At 44.4% G+C, this 22,655-nt stretch overlaps 1 protein-coding gene across 1 annotated transcript in view; it reads left to right on the forward strand.

Moving 5' to 3' along the window:
• The first annotated feature begins 1,126 nt into the window (after window positions 1-1,126).
• The window catches only part of LOC108548025 (insulin-like receptor), a 36,972-nt gene continuing 15,443 nt past the window's right edge, over window positions 1,127-22,655 (forward strand). Inside the window, exon 1 of the mRNA XM_017900791.1 lies at window positions 1,127-1,133. Coding sequence (XP_017756280.1) covers window positions 1,127-1,133 — 7 coding nt within the window. The remainder of the gene's footprint in view (window positions 1,134-22,655) is intronic.

Consider the following 22,655-nt stretch of genomic DNA (forward strand, 5'->3'; position numbering starts at 1 on the left):
GAAATTCTCGGCGTTTTTGGCGCCAGAACACCGGAACGACGGCTGCTCACGCGAGACAATCCGAAGATCTATATAAATTTGCTCAATGATCAGGTTTACGCCGTCGTTAATGGTAAAACGAGTTTGCTTAATAACGATCGATAGCGAAGTTCAGCGGACGGAAGCCCGGGGCAATTTGATTTCGGCGCCGCCCCTTCTCTGCCATTCTACGAAGTATATTCTTCGAGAAACGCCTGTAAAAATCGTCGACGATCGACGATGAATTGCGAAACCCGTGTACGAAATTACGAAGGAGCGAATTTGAAAGGGGAATTTTGTTGGTGACGCTGTTACGGTATACAGTCTCGAGTCTAGAAGAATTAATGGTCATGATACTTCGATAAAATTCATCGAGCAAATCACTTTACACTTGCCTTCGAAATCACTCGGGTACATGCATAATGTATGTGATAAGAGGGAAGATAGTCAAGGGAGATATTCTGCTTAAGAAAATGCACGATATATCGCGGACGTAATAGGATTTCGTCGAGTAAGTCAAGAGTGTATAGAACGAGTGATAGATGTGCGAAGAAAAGATACATGATCTGGAGAATTAGGGGTACGAGAAAAGTGTATGCTTCTCTTACTAGACACGGTCATTTTTAATTATTATTCGAAGCGTTCGCACAACAAGACGATTAACGCTACCTTTAGCACATTTTTTAATTTTAGTAGCAAATCGCTCTTGATTTGCAATTTATAATAACTCAGAAAATGGTCTTTCCGAAGCTATCAAAGTATTGTAGGGACGCATCCCTACCGACGAAGAAGAAAGATATTCTTCCAGGAGTAGCGATGTCAAGGATCTCGAGTCAATGGGGGTCCGATTTATGGCTTTACGACCACCCCACATGAATCGCGGACGCGTGGGCCAGGGTTGGAAAAAGTGCAGACAGTTCGTTGGTGACCAGAGTGCGAGTCAGAACATTTTCCAAAGAACGATACGATATTCTCGACCCAGCTCCCCGCTCCCCTCGTGCATAATAAACTTTAATAAGATCCGATACAGTGCTTTCCGTTTATTTAACACGTTAAACGCCACGCCAGTCCCTAGGGACAGGCACTAGGCTTGCCTTCGAGTTCAGGCATGGTGGGTACGTACGAACCGGTGGCTGGCTTTTCGTTCTTGTTGTCGCTACGCGTGTGTCGGTCCTTGTGTACTTGGAAGGACCCACATGACGGCTAACTGCGGCGTGAAATTGTGGCTAACTTGTTAATCCCTCGCGATATCCCTTCATACGGATCGGGACACGGTAGCTGAAAAGTATCGTATCGGACGTAGGAGAGCAAAGTAGAATTTGACACTCTGTCTTACGATTAGACTTATTTTTACACTCATCTCCACTCCTCCTCTCCTCGACACACTGCGACACGTCTCGAAATCAGCTAGATTCGGAAGTTACGCGGATCGAGGGGTACAACTGGGGTACCAGAGCGAAGTTGGACGAAGGCGCGTGGAAGGATCGGACTCGCGAAGGGAGCAAAGAGCAAATGGTGGATTACACGGGGAAACACGATCAGCGATACACGGTGGACGTAATCGCGTTTCGTGCTGCCTTGGTGAGCAGGCGAGGCAAGATTCGTGCGAAGCCGCACGGTAGACACCGCGTCGCGGCGTTCTGGCTTTCGTGCGGCGCCCCGACGCTGCTTTCCGGTCTCCGTCATGCTTTAACGAGCCGAAAGCACGAGAATGACAAACGTTACGCGGCTAATTTATGCGCTCGCGCCGGCCGTTTTTCGAGACCGTGTTCCGTGTCCGCTTGCCCGGGGCCCGGCCGAATCGACAAGATCGCCACCGCGCGTCGAACCCCGACGACACGCAACCGGTAGCTCACGCGGCCGGTTTAGACGCGAATTCTAACGGTGTCGCCAGCGACCGATGCTATTCTTCGATTTTTAAAGGAATTCGCGCGGTTCGCGGCCGGCAGCCGTGGTTTTTGCGGCTTCCTTGGCTATCTCGCCGAGTTTTCCACGCGGATACGCGCCGCAGACCGGGTAATTGCTGTCAATCCTGCATTCCTCTCGATATCTCGCATAGTTTTTCCACCGACTCGGAGAAACCGAATCAATGGCATTCGTCGAGGATTAAATTAAAGCCGGATTCTGACGTAGATTGGATTTCAATCGGTACAATGGTACGACATTCCTAGAATATATTTCCAAATTTTTAATATAGCTCTCGAAATATTAGGGGCCCCGCATTATGTTCATTTCGTGCAAATATATCATCCGGATTCTGGCGTAGACGGAAGAAAGATCGATTTCTTTTCTTATTGGATTAATCAATCATTTTTCGAGAATATTCTTCCAAATTTTCAACGTAGTCCTTGAAATATTAAGGGTACCGCAGAGTGTTTATTGCGTGCAAGTATACGAATGCTATCTTTTCAAATTCAATAAAGGATCCTGATGTAGACTGCATTTTAGACGGTACAAAAATAGTACGACATTCCTAGAATATATTTCCAAATTTTCAATATAGTCCTCGAAGTATTAAGGGCTCCTCAGCATGTTTATTGCGTGCAAGTATACGAGCACCATCTTTTCAAATTCAACAAAGGATTCTAGTGTAGACTTGATTTTAATTCGTACAAAAGTAGTACAATACTCCTAGAATATATTTTCAAATTTTTAATATAGCTCTCGAAATATTAGGGGCCCCGCATTATGTTCATTTCGTGCAAATATATCATCCGGATTCTGGCGTAGACGGAAGAAAGATCGATTTCTTTTCTTATTGGATTAATCAATCATTTTTCGAGAATATTCTTCCAAATTTTCAACGTAGTCCTTGAAATATTAAGGGTACCGCAGAGTGTTTATTGCGTGCAAGTATACGAATGCTATCTTTTCAAATTCAATAAAGGATCCTGATGTAGACTGCATTTTAGACGGTACAAAAATAGTACGACATTCCTAGAATATATTTCCAAATTTTCAATATAGTCCTCGAAGTATTAAGGGCTCCTCAGCATGTTTATTGCGTGCAAGTATACGAGCACCATCTTTTCAAATTCAACAAAGGATTCTAGTGTAGACTTGATTTTAATTCGTACAAAAGTAGTACAATACTCCTAGAATATATTTCCAAATTTTCAATATAGTCCTCGAAATATTAAGTGCCCCACAGCATGTTTATAGCGTGCAAGTATGCAAGCGTCATCTTTTTAAATTGGCAGAAAGGTATCTCGAAAACTAGGACATCAATTCGCCTGAAATTTGGCATGCATATACTCTGACACGCGCACTAGTAGATAAACCTATAAAATAAACAAAATAGATAATTTAAATCCTTCGCAGAATTTTCCAGAACTCGCAGAACTTTTGCACCAGCTGAAAGGTATTCCTTAATTTTTCGCACAATTTCTCCACGTTCTGATCGATATTTGAGAATCGATATTTTCACAAGGGACGTACCAATCTCTCCCCTTTCTGAACAATTTTTCCCCCAATTTCTTTACATTTTAATTAAAATTTTACCGATTATATTTATCCTTCTTCGACGGTGAAACTAACTCGAGTATTGAATTTTAATATTCCTTCGTTTAAAATTTCGCGTATACTGGAATAAATCGTGCGAAACTGGTGGATCGATATTTATCGAGGGTCAAGGATTCGTTGACGGCGAAGAACGCGAAAGATCCGCTCGGTGCTGTGATTTCGTCGAGAAATCCATTCGAGAACCTCCTCGCTGTTCGTCGATCGTCCGCCATAATGCAACCGTGAATCCCGATGCGGATTCGGGCCGATCGCGTCGCATTCTGTGTATAATGGACCGTTGGAGCGGTGAATCGTCTCGTTCGGAGTGTCCCACAGGGTTGGCTCGTTTATTATTCGCGTGAATTCGCGATTCGCTCCGATATTTCCCGCGAATGGCGTATAATACACCGTGTTCCCCGCGCCATCACCCGGGGACTCGTCGTTATTTGCCTTAGAGAACGAAGAGATTGTCTCCCCGCCCCTTCTCTCGGTACCTTTATCGCTCGAGGAAATACAGGGAATGTCCTAGAGTAGGTTTGGGCACGGTAGATGGACGCCAAGCACAGATTTATTCTGGAATCCTTGATTTTTCTTAACAGAATCTTTTGGGGGTCCTTAATCTCTCACTCTTCGATTTTATTACTGGGAATTACACGTTCGAAAAGTTTAGGTTTAATCGCGATAAAATTGGATAAGAATTTTAGAAATTTTTCGAATTTTGAGGTTGTTGAATATAATTATAGTCGTGTGATAAGAATATATATTGTATAATAATTGGGAGATTGAACGTGGAGACTCATTGAACTGTTCATATTTGCAGAATATTCGCCATCTTTTTGTGCACGAAATAGCGGAAATTGTTGCAATTGTGTAATACTATGCACGATACTCGAAATCATTTCGAGTCATTCCTTATCGATATAGCTAATAATCGAGCTGTCGTTAAACTCACTATAGCATAAACGAGCATTTCCAAAATTTCAATCAATATTCCGTATTCTTTGCGAATTTTCTTCTAATTGTTAACACTTTCAATCATTTCCTTTTATTTCTTCATTTACATGTCATTTAGGCCAGTAATGCTATGTTTACCGATATAGCTAATAACCAAGTTATCGTTAAACTTATCGCAATATAAACGAGCATTTCCAAAATTTTAATCAAAATTCCATATTCTTCGCAACTATTCTTATAACAGTCAACATTTCCTTTCAATCATCTCCTCTTTTTTATTTCTTCATTCACCTATCATTGGGCCCATCATGCTAGGTTTAGTGTCAATAAACGACCTCAAAACAGATCGTCACCTAATCTCGGAAAGCAAGTCCCAAATCGACTCCGTCCCTGAAGCCTCAAAAACAGTGGCAATGACGCTATATTTTCGACAAAATGCTTCCCAAGAAACAAAAAAGGGAGAGAAAATATCGATTCTCCTTATCCGAAATTAGCAGAAGAAGCAACCGCAAACGTGGTACGAGATCGATCACGCTTCCGTTCATCTTTCCCGCGTGATCTCGGGGAACACTCGGTAGATTCTCGTAGCAGGTTGCATAGCGGGCGAGCAGGGGACAAAGAACGACAGTGGAGTGGCGTAAATCGCGGCGGGTTAGCGGAGGGAATATCGGCGGGCAAATTTGCGGTTGCCCGAACACGCGTCAGCCGGATGTAGAATCGGTATATCGGTGTTGCGGAGAAATCCGGAGTCTCTTGGCAGGATTTAGCGGCGCCCCTTGGTCGCGGCGAGAGCTGCAGCGTCGTCGACGACGAACTGTCGCGGGTGAGGCCAGCACGGTCTGGCTGATTTACACCGCGAGATTGGTAGAGAAAAAGGCGGACAGGGAACCGTGCCCGCTCCACTTTGTCGGCCTCGTCCAGATGCACGCGGATCCGCTCGGAACGGTGATTTATCGGTGCGATCCGAATTCGTTCGGCGTTCGTCTAATCTAACGAGGCCAACGAACGATTGGAAAGCGAGGGAACGTGGTCGAAAGGTTGGCCGATCTGGCCGTGGCCGATGATGGCGAGCGCGCGTCGGGGCCCCGGGTTCCGGCGGGAAACTGCAAGGACGGGGGGTTAAACGTATGCGATAAAGCAAGACAATGTTCCTCGATTCCTTTATTCGTTATTACGTTGCAAGGAAACACGCCTCTCCTTCTCGTTCCCGACTATTCGCGGTCGTTCCGATCGATCGGGGCAACGAAGCGGAACCATTATCCGAGCCGAATGCGCCGCTCGAATCATCGATCGTAACCGGTTCCGTTGGTATGCACAAAGTGGCAATTAGTCGGAACGATGTTAGCCGGTGAGAATATATGATTATGTGCAATCTCTCGGTTAGAAAATTGAACGCGAGTCGTTACAAAGTTGCCCGCGCCGAGTAGTCGGCGTCGTCTCCACGAGCGCGCGAGCGCCAACGCCAAGCGTTTCCGAGAACCGTCGAAGACCGGCCGGTGTCCTCCACGATCGCCATCGCGTTGCCGCGGCTACTTTCGACCTAGGAATTTTCCATCGCGATTCCCGCTGCGTTCGGTGGTGGTTCGCGCTGTCCCGGAGTACCGGTTTCGCGATGATTTAACTTCTGCCGGGCCCCGATCGTGGGAAGGTTCCCGAGCGACGCGAGCAGCCGAATTACAGACCTCAAACGCCACGCGGCATCTTGCGAATTCCTGAACCCTTCTTTCAACGAGTTTCAGCGACTTTCAGCGACTTTCAGCGACTCTGAGCGACTCGCAGCGACGCGTGATCCGCGCGACCTTTTTCGAAGGATAAATATCGAAACGACTACCGATGTCGCTGCTCGCGGCGGGGAGCGCAGCAGAGTGCAGCGCGAGGGGCTGAAAGGGGCTCCTCGGTATAGGGCATCCGAGTACTTCGGCCTTTGGGTGAATGGCTAATAACCTTGAAGAGAGCGTCTGGAATGCGGTGTCCGTTGAAACTTTTTCAAGCAGCCGCGCGATCCCCTCCAGCCTGTCGGCCGGTCGCGCCGCCGTTAATCGCAATGGCTCGTTGCGATTTTGTTGCACTCGCGTGGCAAACGGGTTCGTCGATCGCCGCTCGACGATGCAGTTCCCGCCGCACCGCCACCTATCTCTCCGGCCACCGCTCGCACCTGCTAACGACTCCGTTAATAGAACCGGCCGACCTGGCCCGTCTTAACCCTTTCGCCAGAGGCGGACCTGCCCGAAATCCGCCTCGCCGGCCAACCTTCTCCGTCCGCTCGAATATCTCGCGTCGGAAAAACCGCTACTCGCCACCGCCGCGGTGTAATTTATATTTATAGACGCGGCGTGTAAAGCGGCCCGTGTTCGCCACGCCGCGGCTGTTCCTAGCGAAAGGGTTAAGGAGAACATAAATACCGGGACTTCTTAGGCGCGAGAGAGCACCCACCGCGAAGAATTCCTCCTTTCTCCTCGCCGTCTTCTCGCCGTCTTCTCGCCGTCTTCTCGCCGTCGTCTCTCCATTCATCGGACCGCACACCGAGCCGAAGCAACTTCACGCGTCACTCACCCATCCCGCCGGTTTGCCGCGCCGCATGGACCGCGACGCTCTCTGTCATCGGGTGTGTCCGACTCGCCAAGGATTTTCGTGCGCGGGCCCCCAGCGCCTCGTGCACCGACGCCTCCGCCAGGTGTCTCCGTCCGCGTGGCGGAGTCGTAGGCGGCGGCCATTTTCCACGCGACCGAGTCGCGCTAGAGGAATCGATTCGATTCGATCGCATCCGAGAGCCGTCTTCGTTTCTATCTTTGGCGTAGCCAGCGTGTACAGGTGGTTTATTTATAAACGCGTACGCCAGGCAAAAAGCAGTCGTTCATCGGCGTGTGTACGCGCTCGACGCGCGTCGCTTGATCGGAAACGGCAGGAAGAGACGCTTTTAATAGACTCCAGAGGCTCCCGCGATCAACGCCCGACATCGGGGAACAACGCTGGCTACTTTTATTTCAGTGGATCGCGTCAACCATTCCAACGACCCCGTTGGGGGCTTCTTTCTCCCGGGCCCGCCGCCTTTATTTTTAACTTTCCACCACTCTGAATAACACCGTATCATAGGTCACCGTCAGCCTTTCCTCCTCGCCCTTTCTCCCGCCCAACTCATCTACACCGATGCGAAACCTTCATTCTCTAACCGTTCTCGAGGTACGCGTGGGTGGCTCAGGAGATTACTGGAATTATGTCCTTTCTAAATATACTTATCCAAGCAGGGATGTCCATCGAAACTACTAACTTACCAAGTGTCAAGTTTACTACGGTAAAAATTTCTTTGGGTCATAAATTTCGAGATTTCGAGGTTAGAATTGGCCTTTTCCAAGAAATATTGTTCGATACAACTGAAAAATCGAAGATCGGAAATAGGAAGCTTTTCTTTCTAATTTCTTCTATTGCCAAGAAAGGAAAAGCAGTTGCGTCATTAGACGATACTCGAAAGCCGCCATTTTGGGGAGCGCACGGAGGATAGAGGTTAGGAATGTGCGCGAAAATTGCGTGGCTGGCTGAGGAAAAGAGACGAACGCGAACAGACGTCATTACGATTATTAGATTACTGGAATTATATCCTTTCTAAATATATTTATCCAAGCAGAGAGGTCTATCGAAACTACTAACCTATCAAGTGTCAGAGACTTACGGTAAAAATTCGTTTAGGCCATAAACCTTATATGTAAAGGTTCGGGATTCAGAATTGGCTTTTGCTAAAAATCATTAATCGATAGTACTGAGTAATCGAAGATCGGAAATAGGAAGCTTTTCTTTTTAATTCCTTCTATTCCCAAGGAAGGAAAAACAGTTCCACCATTAAGCGATACTCCAAAGCCGCCATTTTGGGGATCGCGCGGAGGATAGAGGTTAGGAATGTGCGCGAAGATTCGCGTGGCTGGCTGGGGAAAAGAGACGAACGCGAACAGACGCTATTACGATTATTAGATTACTAGAATTATATCCTTTCTAAATATACTTATCCAAGCAGAGAGGTCTATCGAAACTACTAACCTATCAAGTGTCAGAGACTTACGGTAAAAATTCGTTTAGGCCATAAACCTTATATGTAAAGGTTCGGGATTCAGAATTGGCTTTTGCCAAAAATCATTAATCGATAGTACTGAGAAATCGAAGATCGGAAATGGGAAGCTTTCCTTTCTAATTTCTTCTATTGCCAAGAATGGAAAAGCAGTTGCGCCATTAGGCGATACTCCAAAGCCACCATTTTGGGGAGCGCGCGGAGGATAGAGGTTAGGAATGTGCGCGAAGATTCGCGTGGCTGGCTGGGGAAGAGACGAACGTGAACAGACGCCATTACGATTATTAGATTACTAGAATTATATCCTTTCTAAATATACTTATCCAAACAGGGATACCTATCGAAACTACTAACTTACCAAGAGTCCAAAATTTATGGTGAAAATTATTTTGGGTCATAAATTTCTAAGCTTCGAGGTTAGACTTGGTGTTCGCCAAGAAATATTAATTAATAGAACTGAGAAATCGGAAATGGGAAGCTTTCCTTTCTAATTTCTTCTATTGCCAAGAATGGAAAAGCAGTTGCGCCATTAGGCGATACTCGAAAGTCGCCATTTTGGGGATCGCGCGGAGGATAGAGGTTAGGAATGTGCGCGAAGATTCGCGTGGGTCGGTTTTAATCCGCGTGGCCGGCGCGAAATTAACCTCTCTGGCCGGTGGTTAGAGCGCCATCCCGGTGGAAGGAAACTCGTTAGGTTTCACGGAATCGATGACCTCTCGGAGGCTATCAGGGGAGGATCGCGAGAAGAGCGGAACGGAGCGACGAATGGCGAAACCACGAATGCCTTCGATCGCCGTTCACGGATAGAGGGTTTTTTAATTGCCAAACGACTTGCCGCGCGGTTCTCTCCCCTTGCTCTCCGTTTCTCTCTTTTTTCCGACCAGTTGCCAGCGACCGAGCGACTGACGCGCGATACTCGATAATTTTTATTTCCCTTAATAACAGACGGCGCCTCGCGGCCGTTGTCAATAGCGGCCTCGATCGACGCCTCGATACGCATAGTCGAGAATTCTGCAATGTGTCGGAGGGGGCATTGTCGCTCGTGTGTTGGTTAATTTCATACCTCGAGGTCGACGCCGACTGATACGTGTGTGCAGATTTTAAATGAACCTGCGAAGGGTCTCTACTCGGATCTTTTGTAGCGTGAGCCGGCACACGGTTCGAGATCGGGTAGCCGATATCTGCGCGCACTTTTTCGTCTGATCGCGAGTCCATGTAGACGCGTGCGAGGATTCACCAATGGCGGGTACTCGAATCCTAGGTATTTTCTTTTCACTGTCTTCCGGAGAAGTTTCGCCGATTTATCAGGTGTGTCTGTCGAGCTTTGGGACAGCTTTGACAAAGGGTGAGTCTCGCGAGGGGGTGGTAGGAAGTTGGACGCGTTGACTGGGTACCGTAGGTCTTCGACGTATATTTCGGGGGTGGAGGGAGGTTTCCGAGGGTCGATATAATTCCTGTCTTACAGATCGGCTTTTCTTTAGAACCGGTCGGTGATTCTGCGATCGTGTACGATGAATCGGAAAATTCGAAGAAATCAGGACTTAAAATTCACCTGAATTCATCTGAAATAGGGTCTAAATATCGTAATCAACGTAGAACACGTATTAATTAACGGATAATAACACGCATCGAATAATTAAAGTCGAAGCAGTTTGAAATGAGAAATCTGTACAGAAATCGTTCAGCTGTGGATGAAAATTTTACTGAATGCCAAACGCTCAGGTTTTTCGTTTTATTTTCATTCTATATTTGTGTTTTCCCCCGTCGTATTTTTTATTTATACGAAATATTTTTAAATATGTACGTATGTTTGCGCCGGATCTTTTCTATCTAAACGCGCGTTTACCTCCGTTCCGTTTATCACTAAATAAATAAATAAATAATTGCTAGATAGATTTGGAGGAATCATTCGTCAGGATTGGATCATTAACAAACGTAGACGGAAGTACCCTATCGCCATCTCGCCTCGAATTAGCGGAAAAAGACGTGAGCCACGAGTCGACAATTGTCCTGTCGCGAAATTTCGCAGCAATCGGAGTGCACGAACGGTTCCGAATTCCATTTCGAAGCCATCGAAAAATGACGAGCAGCGGTAAGCGGGGATCGCAGAGCTTATGCCTTCTTACTAGGTCACTTTACAGTTACACTGCAGCGTGTTTCGTCGCTCGGTTCCAGAGTTGGCGCGACGATTTTGCATAAATTTTCGCCGATTGCGGCACCACGTTAAATTATCCCCATTTTTTCTCATTCTCTCCCTCGTTAATGTCACCTGCCGAACTGGAGACCTTAACGCATATTCCCTTTTCCCGGATACTCCGCATCCTGTTCCACCAAGACTAAGGAGCACAGAGAAAAATCACGAGTCACCGGTGAATGTCAATCGAGTTCGACTCGCCATTGACGTCGAGAGATAACAGACGTCAATGTTCCTTATCAATTTCGTTGCAGGGATAAAGCACCGCGATATCCGCGATAACCGGTTACTCGTGTCATTTTCTACCGATGACATGCCGATAACGCACCCCGATCTACATTCGTTTTAAAAGCAACCTTTTACTCGGCGTCCGAAAAATTCGCGCGCAGAACGGGCGTCGCGGAAAGCATTTCCGGTCTGCAAAGATGGCGCCGATTGTTACAACGAGAGCAGAGACGGATGGATCGGCTTCTGGATATCGAAGGGAAAATACGTACGATGCTACGGTTTCTGTCTTTACTGCTTTACATCCGATACTATATTGCCAATATTCGAATTATTACCGGTCTTTCTAATGATTCGATGTCTTATTTAACCGTTTGAGTGCCAAGCGGCGCGATCGCGCTTCTTCTATTTTGTGTCCAAAAGTGCCAGCGCTCTGAGCTGCGAAGCTGACAATCAGCGCGCTCGGTTGGTGAACGCGGAATATGAGAAGCGCTATCGCGCCGCTCGGCATTTTTGGACACGGAATATGACAAGCGCTATCGCGCCGCTTGGCAAATATCGATTGGGAAACAATAATGACCCGTGGCACTCAAACGGTTAAGGCCCGAATTATTTCCCACGGTATAGTATTCGCATTGTTAAACCTTCTCTGTCTTCTTTCATACTCGTATTCTCTTTCTCGATCTCACGTATACTAAACACTCAGACGTATTCGTAGACTCACTCGTTTGTCATAAACATCCCTTAAATTCGATCCTCTTGCACGTGGCCACTTTCGTTCGAACAATAAGTCCAAACTCTCTTGACATTCTTTCAGGGCCGTATTTATTTCTTTTCTACATTCATTAGGGTGTCCCAAAAGTTTCTTCCTTTCTTTTTCATGCCAAATCAATAGACGATGTTTGTTGTTTAAGGTTGATTTATCCCTGTATGGTATAATTATATGTATTATGGTATGATGCCATGGTACGATGCCATAAACGGAGAATTGATAATCCTGCATGTTTACAAACATAGCCGGCACGGGGACATACATAGCGTGACGCGGAAAGAACTTAGGTGACAACCTAATATATATCATCGCAAATGTAAAGGGTTGAACAACGTTACGCGTTACATCGACGCGTGACAATGACGTTAAATCGCAAGAAGGAACACGAATCGCAACACCGTGGTGAAGTTGTTCACGATTTCCGCGAAAATTCGAGCGATCTACCGATTATCGGGCATCTACAGACAGCCGTGGATCGCGTAACGTCGAAGCAAGACAAGCGTATCGCTGGGAGTTTGCGCACGGTTATCGCGGGTGGAAAGTAAAATTCGATTCCGTGCAAGTTGAACGGTGTTTGCGTAGAATCGATACCGGCTGGACGTAGACGCGACGATAAGATATCGGGGCAGCGTGGAACCCGAAGAAGAATCCGGAGTCGGAAAGGCAAGAAGGCGGAGAGAAAGCTGAGAATACCGGGTGTGCGAGCAGTGGGACGAAGATCGATCTGGCGTTAGCGTTGCCTCCGTTTCGTTCGTTCGATTCGGAAATTTGCATTTTAAAGCAACCCGTAAGCTCGAGGCAGCGCCGATAAGCCGGGAGACGTTGGCGAGTTGCTTCCAGTCACGTCCGAATCTTTCCAACCAGCCTGACACCGTTATCTCCGATCAGATGGAACGTCAATATCCCGAACACATTTCGAGGATTACCTTCCGAGACTTCCGGGTATTAGTCGTGTCCACAAGGGTTACGTTATACCGGCGACCGTGGAGAAGCTTCTTCGGGGGTCAAGTGACACGCTGATATAGTATTTCCGGAAGCCTCGCGCGGTAACTGCGACATAGACCCGCGAAAACTCGCGGTATACAAGTTCTAGCGGTGCAGTTTTCGAGTCTGGGGCAGAATTTTGGGCGACTTCTGAGGATTTTAATGTTTAAATATTGTTACAAATCGCGAGTGTAATTCTTATCCTCGAAGTTCGATCGCTGGATTGCCGAAGAATTCTAAAACGTCTGAATAGATTTTCCCTGCTGAAAAGGTTGACAACACTCGCTGAACTTCGATGAAAGACGTTCCTTTTATAGTCAATAGCCGATTGTTATTTAAACCGAACTTTCTGGAAGGTGCAGGATTGTTCTGCACTGAAGGTACGATCAGTTCTTTTTGCCCGAATACCGGGTGGATATGATCTCGTAATAATATTAATTTTTTAATAATAGAAACAAATTAGATCCGTGGAAAAATTTAATCGTAAATTTCTCCTCGACATCCTCCGATTCTAAATTACCTAACTTGGAATAATAATTGATAAGAATAGAAATATCAGGTTCGCGAAAAAATTGGGGCTTCGTCTTCGACATGGATCAATTTAAACCCCCCGAAATTAAAATAAAGATTAATAATAAAGATAAATAAAATCTGTAGAAAAATCGTGCTTTTGCCTTTGACATTGTCCAATTCAAAATCAGCTAAATGCAAATAATAATTAATAATAAAAACATACAAGATCCGTGAAAAAATCGGGGATTTGTCCTCGATATCGATCAATACGAAACCTTCGAAATTAAAATAAAAATTACTAATAAATATAAATAAAATCTGTACAAAAATCGAAGCTTTGCCTTCGACATCATCCGATGCTAAATCACCTAAATTCAAATAATAATTAATAATAAAAATAAATAAAATCTGCAGAAAAATCGTGCTTTTGCCTTTGACATTGTCCAATTCAAAATCAGCTAAATGCAAATAATAATTAATAATAAAAACATACAAGATCTCTGAAAGAATTGGGGATTTATTTTTGACATCGATGAGTTCAAAACCTCCGAAATTAAAATAAAAATTACTAATAAAAATAAATGAAATCTGTGCAAAAATCGAGGCTTTACCGTCGACATCATGCTACTAAAAAGTCTCCATAAATTCAAATAAGAATTAACAATAAAGACATACGAAACTCGCGGAAAAATCGCGGATATTTCCTCGATTGGCCGATCGATTCGCGCGTGCGCGGCGTTACGCGACGCTTGGACCGTCGATCGGGTGAAATCGCTAATCGCGGGTAACCCGACGCGCTTCCTTGACACACGTGTCTTCGTTCTCCAGCGTCCGCGGTGTCTCGTTTCGCGCGGAATCGAATTCTGGCCGCGTTCGAGGAAAAGTCGCCGAGCCATCGCGAATCTGCTACTATCGACAGGCCAATCGACTGCGTAAAAGCGCCGTTGCGTCGTTTACGAGATTCGCGACGCAGATTCGCAGAAATTCCAGAAATACGCGAGGATCGCGCGAATCTAAACACGTGATCGATATCGGCGACACATACATCCATAAATACGACACGAATCTTCATCTGGTAACATCTATTAGGTATATTCTTCTAGAATTTACTTTCCTCAATACGACTCCGTCATCGAAATTGCTCTGCTACCCCAAGTTTTCGAAAATTGTGCGTTTTTCTAAACACTCTCGATTTTTTTACTTAAAATGTGAAGTATTACGTAATAATTAAGAACGTTAGGAGGTTCATTCTTATCTTAAAACTGAGGTGAGTCTTTAGTTTATCGAAATTATCATAAATTAAGTACGGAAATTACGTAATTTGGTAATTTTTCGTTGCAGAATATTTTATATCTTTTTCGAATACGTATTCTGTCCTCGTTCATGACGTCACGAGATAATCGACGACATTCTCGTGCATTCTGTACCCCTGTTACCTATACGAACTTCCAATCGAAAATCATAGATGGCACTGATCGTCGCTTCAACTTCTATCCCTGCCTATCTTATTGAAGGTATTGTCGCCGTACAACGGGTTGCATTAGGGCCTATAGAGTTTAGCTTTTAAACAGCAGGGTATCCTCAAATTTCCCCCTTTTATTTATGTAGTAGTATGCTAACTATAGTAGAAAATCAATTTGATATAAAAGGTCTGAGGAGGAATATATCATTTGTGGAGAAGGTTCGAAACCATTGCGGGTTGCATCAATCTAATCCTCAGGTGCATACGTGTCATGTGTGTAAATTGCGTGGGCGTAAGTCACGTGGTTTGATTTTACAGCGTTTCAAACACAGACATAATTTCCTTGAATTTTCGGATCAAAACTTTTGCCACCACAAGGAAAACTTTCTAGCCGATTTCGCGATTTTGTATCAGGATAACATGACATGACAAGAGGTCGCTTGTCAGGGCAGTTCCAAGAAATGACGTAATTTCCAAGAATTCTCGGACAATGATTTTGCCGCCTCGGCGCAAAATTTTCGACCGATTTCTTGACTTTGTATTAGGATCACATGACACGATAGGAGGTCGCTCAACGTGCCACTTCCAAGAAATGACGTCATTTCCAAGAATTCTCGGACAATACTCTTGCAGTCTCTGCAAGAAATTTTCGGCCGATTTCGCGATTTTGTACTAGGATAACATGACACGAAAGGAGGTCCCACATCGAGTCAGTTCCAGGAAATGACGTCATTTCCACGAATTCTCGGACAATACCTTTGCAGTCTCTGCGAGAAATTTTCGGCCGATTTCGCGATTTTGTACTAGGATAACATGACATGATAGGAGGTCGCTCGCCGTGCCACTTCTGAGAAAAGACGTCATTTCCAAGAATTCTCGGACAATACTTCTGCAATCTCTGCGAGAAATATTTCGACCGATTTCGCGTCTTTGTACTGGGATAACATGATATGATAGGAGGTCGCTCGCCGTGCCACTTCTGAGAAAAGACGTCATTTCCAAGAATTCTCGGACAATACTTCTGCAATCTCTGCGAGAAATATTTCGACCGATTTCGCGTCTTTGTACTGGGATAACATGATATGATAGGAGGTCGCTCGCCGTGCCACTTCTGAGAAAAGACGTCATTTCCAAGAATTCTCGGACAATACTTCTGCAATCTCTGCGAGAAATATTTCGACCGATTTCGCGTCTTTGTACTGGGATAACATGATATGATAGGAGGTCGCTCGCCGTGCCACTTCTGAGAAAAGACGTCATTTCCAAGAATTCTCGGACAATACTTCTGCAATCTCTGCGAGAAATATTTCGACCGATTTCGCGTCTTTGTACTGGGATAACATGATATGATAGGAGGTCGCTCGCCGTGCCACTTCTGAGAAAAGACGTCATTTCCAAGAATTCTCGGACAATACTTCTGCAATCTCTGCGAGAAATATTTCGACCGATTTCGCGTCTTTGTACTGGGATAACATGATATGATAGGAGGTCGCTCGCCGTGCCACTTCTGAGAAAAGACGTCATTTCCAAGAATTCTCGGACAATACTTCTGCAATCTCTGCGAGAAATATTTCGACCGATTTCGCGTCTTTGTACTGGGATAACATGATATGATAGGAGGTCGCTCGCCGTGCCACTTCTGAGAAAAGACGTCATTTCCAAGAATTCTCGGACAATACTTCTGCAATCTCTGCGAGAAATATTTCGACCGATTTCGCGTCTTTGTACTGGGATAACATGATATGATAGGAGGTCGCTCGCCGTGCCACTTCTGAGAAAAGACGTCATTTCCAAGAATTCTCGGACAATACTTCTGCAATCTCTGCGAGAAATATTTCGACCGATTTCGCGTCTTTGTACTGGGATAACATGATATGATAGGAGGTCGCTCGCCGTGCCACTTCTGAGAAAAGACGTCATTTCCAAGAATTCTCGGACAATACTTCTGCAATCTCTGCGAGAAATATTTCGACCGATTTCGCGTCTTTGTACTGGGATAACATGATATGATAGGAGGTCGCTCGCCGTGCCACTTCTGAGAAAAGACGTCATTTCCAAGAATTCTCGGACAATACTTCTGCAATCTCTGCGAGAAATATTTCGACCGATTTCGCGTCTTTGTACTGGGATAACATGATATGATAGGAGGTCGCTCGCCGTGCCACTTCTGAGAAAAGACGTCATTTCCAAGAATTCTCGGACAATACTTCTGCAATCTCTGCGAGAAATATTTCGACCGATTTCGCGTCTTTGTACTGGGATAACATGATATGATAGGAGGTCGCTCGCCGTGCCACTTCTGAGAAAAGACGTCATTTCCAAGAATTCTCGGACAATACTTCTGCAATCTCTGCGAGAAATATTTCGACCGATTTCGCGTCTTTGTACTGGGATAACATGATATGATAGGAGGTCGCTCGCCGTGCCACTTCTGAGAAAAGACGTCATTTCCAAGAATTCTCGGACAATACTTCTGCAATCTCTGCGAGAAATATTTCGACCGATTTCGCGTCTTTGTACTGGGATAACATGATATGATAGGAGGTCGCTCGCCGTGCCACTTCTGAGAAAAGACGTCATTTCCAAGAATTCTCGGACAATACTTCTGCAATCTCTGCGAGAAATATTTCGACCGATTTCGCGTCTTTGTACTGGGATAACATGATATGATAGGAGGTCGCTCGCCGTGCCACTTCTGAGAAAAGACGTCATTTCCAAGAATTCTCGGACAATACTTCTGCAATCTCTGCGAGAAATATTTCGACCGATTTCGCGTCTTTGTACTGGGATAACATGATATGATAGGAGGTCGCTCGCCGTGCCACTTCTGAGAAAAGACGTCATTTCCAAGAATTCTCGGACAATACTTCTGCAATCTCTGCGAGAAATATTTCGACCGATTTCGCGTCTTTGTACTGGGATAACATGATATGATAGGAGGTCGCTCGCCGTGCCACTTCTGAGAAATGACGTCATTTCCAAGAATTCTCGGACAATACTTTTGCTGCTTGGCAGTACATTTGAATTATTTTACTTACCTTATACTTACCTTATACTTACCTTATACTTACCTTATACTTACCTTATACTTACCTTATACTTACCTTACTTACTTACCTCCCCTTTCTTGTGTTCATTTCCTTATTTAGCTTAATTCCTCTTCATTTAAATATCATTTAAACAGATGTTGCCTACTCTCCATTTTCAGAGTTCAGAGGGAACATTGAAAATTTACAAGAGATAGGAAATATCTTAAACTTCGTGCGTAGCTCTTAGCTTGGAATAAGTTTCCAAAGAAAAATCTAAAGATTTTTTTTTGGAAACTAATTCGAATTACCAGGTCTCACCACGTGGAGGTGGCTACGCATCGAGACCCGACATGTGCCCTCGTGGCACAGCCTGCTGGCGCTATCCGTATCAGAGATATCCTAGTCTAACCTGGAGCGACAGAAGTTGACTTTGCAGACACTTTATTATATTTCGTGTCTTACGAAAGGGGTTTCGGTTCGCGATTATTCGAAAGACCGACTAGCCTACGAGATGCACTCCCATGTACAAGACAACTCCAGCCACAGCACCCTCCCGATCGGACCTTGCCCACCCTGCCACCGCCGACCTCGCCATGGCTTACTCGCTGATCTAAGGCAGTTAACGAACCAGTGAAACACCCAGTGGCAATCCGAGGGTCCTATGCGAGGCCTAACAGTCGGAATCACGCGCATGCTCCATACCCCGGCTCTATGCAAACATAACCACATAGCCGCCAAGTGCTAGAAGGGCAGGCAGGCACGCTCTTGCAATGATTCCGACTGCAGTGCCCATCCCCCGGTCGTGTGCATGGATTGGCACCCAGGACGACTAAGGTCGACGGACCCTCGTATTGCTCCAGATGCCTCACCAGCCCGAGAGCCACCAGAGATCCCGATGCATGACGAGATTGACAGTGGCAGAAATGAGTGTCGGAGACGAGTCGTGAGAATGATTTACGCGACACGGAGTTGTCAAGTACACGGGAAGTACGTCGCGTAGGCTATTCGGTACTTAAGAACGATCGCGAGATTATCGCGAGAACAATTATGTTCTATTTGGTAACGAGAGGGGTAAGGGAATGTATATATTTCGCTCCAAGTTAGGTGGCTTACCTTTGAACGGATAGCACGCACATGATACTTACTCTAAAGATCTATCTTATAACTGCTTACAACTACTTAGGTCTAAACACACACATTCCGTTCAACGATGTCTTGAAAAATCTGAAATGCTGAAAAGAAATGAATTAGTAAAAGATTAGTAAAACATAATAAAAACAAACAAATATAAACCATAAATATTAATTAAATCGAATAAAATAAATGGAAATGGATATCAAATGGAATCATCAAATAAATGAAAATGGAATGAACAATCCAACGATGAGATATAAACATCCCAATGATGTAACATAAACAATCCAACGACAAAACATTCGAATATTCTACTAAATATTCGAATATCCAAACAAAGATAAATAGAAACGAAGAAATAAAATCTGAAAAAAAAGAAAAAATTAAAACCTGAAAGAAAATAAAAATTAGTCCTGAAAAGAAAAATTGTTATTAAATTGTTTCAGGGGCTGGGGGGTGGATGGGGTAGCCAACCCCACCTCACTTCGGACCCATCCCCACACGCGCGCACGGAAAAATTTAGATGTTACACTCGCGACGCGAAACCGGCAAATGACTTGACCAGCGGAGCGGCGTCCCTTATATAGCCGCTGATCGGCCGATTCCCCCACCCCGATCGCAAATTTTCGAACTTTTCCGATTCCATTAATTATTACTTTTCCACTCTAATAGCCAATAATTTATTAATTTTTTCACTTTTATTACAAATATACGTTGTGAGCAATTTGTTAATAACAATATTAATTTGTTATTAACAATATATTTAATAATTTATAAACTTTTTGCAAATTATTTGAATATTTTAACACAAGTACTTTATAATTTCAAACAATAACTAGTAATTTATTAATTTTCTCACTTTTATTATTAATTTACGTTGCAAAGAATTTGTTATTAGCAATACTAATTTGTTATTAACAATAAGTGGAATAATTTACGAACTGTTTGCAAGTTATATATATATTTTAACATAAGTTCTTTATAATTTCAAGTAGTAACCAGTAATTTATTAGTTTTTTCACTTTTATTATAAATTTACGTTGCAAACAATTTGTTATTAATAATAAACTTAGCAATTCATACATTTTTTATAAACCATAACTAAAAATGAGTATTACAGATTAGGGAAAAAGTTGGAATTTGTTGGACAGTGTAATTAGGCTGCAGGAAATCGGCGATCATTGTGCAATACGATGGATTCCGCGTGCAAATCGAAGCTGATTCGTCGCGATCTTCCATCGATCACAATTGATCCCTGTCTCCGTGCCGGCCAATGCGATTTTCCTACCGATTTGACAATTGTAGAAATCGCGGGAAATTTAACGGGGCAAAAATCCAGTTCACAGACGCGTTTGTTTTCCCTCCATCTTTTTTCGTGCTTCAGTCAAATGCAGAAGCGCACGAATAGCGAATGTTTAATCATTACCAAGGCAGGAAAATTATAAAATGGATGAAAAAGCCGCGTCATATGCGGTGGTTATTAATTAGAACAAACGCTGGTGCCTAGTTTGAAAAATGAAAGGTCGATTTGCATGGAGCCGCCTCAGAGATTACCATACATTAGAATAATGTCCGCGAGGGAAAAAAATTCATTAGGAATGTTCTATTAACCACGGTAGCTGAGGATGACAGTTAATTCAGGCAGTGCAACCTTTTAATAGATTCGGTGGTAAAAAATAAAAGGCAAATAATGAAACGCAATTTGCCATTACATACCTCTATCGAAACGGAGATCTATTACGTTAATCACGCGAAACATAATGATTATGGCGACGATTTCGAAAAATCGGAGGTCGCCTGTTTCTTCCACGGCAACCAAATATCTTCATTGTTTATTTCTAAATTGCAGAAATTGAAGGATTGTACCACTATTAATTAATAAATCATAGAAAAATGTCGCGTGAAACTCACCGATTATTGCACCGATTTCGGAAAATCGGTGGTCGCCTGTTTCTTCCACGGCAACCAAATATCTTCATTGTTTATTTCCAAATTGCAGAAATTGAAGGACTATACCATTATTAATTAATAAATCGTAGAAAAATGTCGCGTGAAACTCACCGATTATGGCACCGATTTCGGAAAATCGGTGGTCGCCTATTTCCTCTACACCAATCAAATGCTTTCATTATTTATTTCCAAATTGCGGAAATTGAAGAACGAACTATTAATTAACGAATCACAAATAAAAGAATGACATAAAATTCGACAAGTATAGCGCCGATTTCAAAAAATCGAAGGTAATCTATTTCTTCCACGCCAACCGAATATCTGCATTGTTTATTTCTAAATTGCAAAAATTGAAGAACGGTATAACTATCGATTAATAAATCACGCGTAAAAAATTGCGTGAAACTTACCGATTACAACGTCGATTTCGAAAAATCGAAGGTCGCCGATTGCTCGACGTCTCAATCCGCGCTCGACGATTTATGTTTCTTCGCTGTGCGCCGGAATAATGTCCGCGCGGTAGAAAAATCGGTCGCTGACAAATAAGCCTAGTGGGCGTCGCGTGGGCGTCGGTGACACCCAGCCACGTCGGATTCGATTTTCGTCCGCGATCCGTTCAAGGAAAACGACCGTGTCCCATCATCCTCCGAGTGCACTTGACTCCTAGCTCTCCGATGCTCGTCTGAAAAATCGGCCGACGCGGATTCCGAGCGTAGAAAGGCCTGGAAGTTTGACCCAGCCTGAGAGGATCAGCCGATCTCTCGCCAATCTCCATCCACCTACCTGACCTAACCTAAAACGGGCCGAAGCGATTCGAACGCTGGACCGATCTCGCTGCTCCGGCGTCGAGGATCTATTCAAATTTCACTTCCGATGATCCCTCTTGGCGACCCGGTATCGAGCATCCAAGCTGCATAGCTGCGATATAACTGTACCCGATCACACCTTCGCCGCTAGATGGAGCCAACAAGGAGATTCGAGGATTCTTGCAAGCCTCGGTGAATCTGTTTCCTAAAAATACAAATTCCTGATATAAATTCCTATCTACAGTATTTCCGTGTCAATCTGTGGATTCGGAGGTGATATCCCTGCGTCAGTTGGTAGACCCTGAGATGACGAGCGCCTTCTGATATCTGAAAAGTGATTCAGTGTCAAAATCAGTACAGCACAGAGAGCATTATAGCGACTGTAAAATATCCACAAGGCATGTGTGTATTTCTTTGTATTTGCATAAGTATGCACACATATTTCACTGTGTAATAAACTTTATATATTCGTTATGTAGGGGGTCCTTCCCCACGTACTTGAAAAGTCACCTCGTCGGAGATATCCTTGTGTGAGTGGTGATGCTGCAAGGGACGATAGGAAAAGGAAGGGATGCATTTTGTCCTGGGTCTGCTAGTGGACTCATCAGTAAGGCTACCCTATACCGGGATACGATTGGAAGATCAGGAAGTTATATATGTAGAAATCGGAGGTTTTCCCAGGACTTGCGAGAAAGTCCTCGAAGTCGGAATCCATCTAGTGGCGAGGCTGAGAATGACGGTCGCTACAGTTGTTATACAACTGTATATAGTTCCCTGCACATTATGATAAACACTGCAATTTCATTCAAGAAATTACAACGATAATAGTAACAACACAAAAGCCTACAAAACTTACATTCCTAGAAAGACATGAACATCGTCAGACTAATACTTCCTGTAAAATAATCGGACGAAACATTGGCATTTGGAGGATTAGCACGTTGAGTGCTACGTCGGTACCTGGGAACTGACAGTGGACTTTTCCTTTGGACGGCATGGATTCTAGGAACTGACAGTGAACTTTCTGTTTGGTCGACATCGGTGCGTTGGTCCGAC

This window comes from Eufriesea mexicana, unplaced genomic scaffold, assembly GCF_001483705.2.
Source record: "Eufriesea mexicana isolate 0111107269 unplaced genomic scaffold, ASM148370v2 scaffold1358, whole genome shotgun sequence".
NCBI classification, from domain to species: Eukaryota; Metazoa; Arthropoda; class Insecta; order Hymenoptera; family Apidae; genus Eufriesea; species Eufriesea mexicana.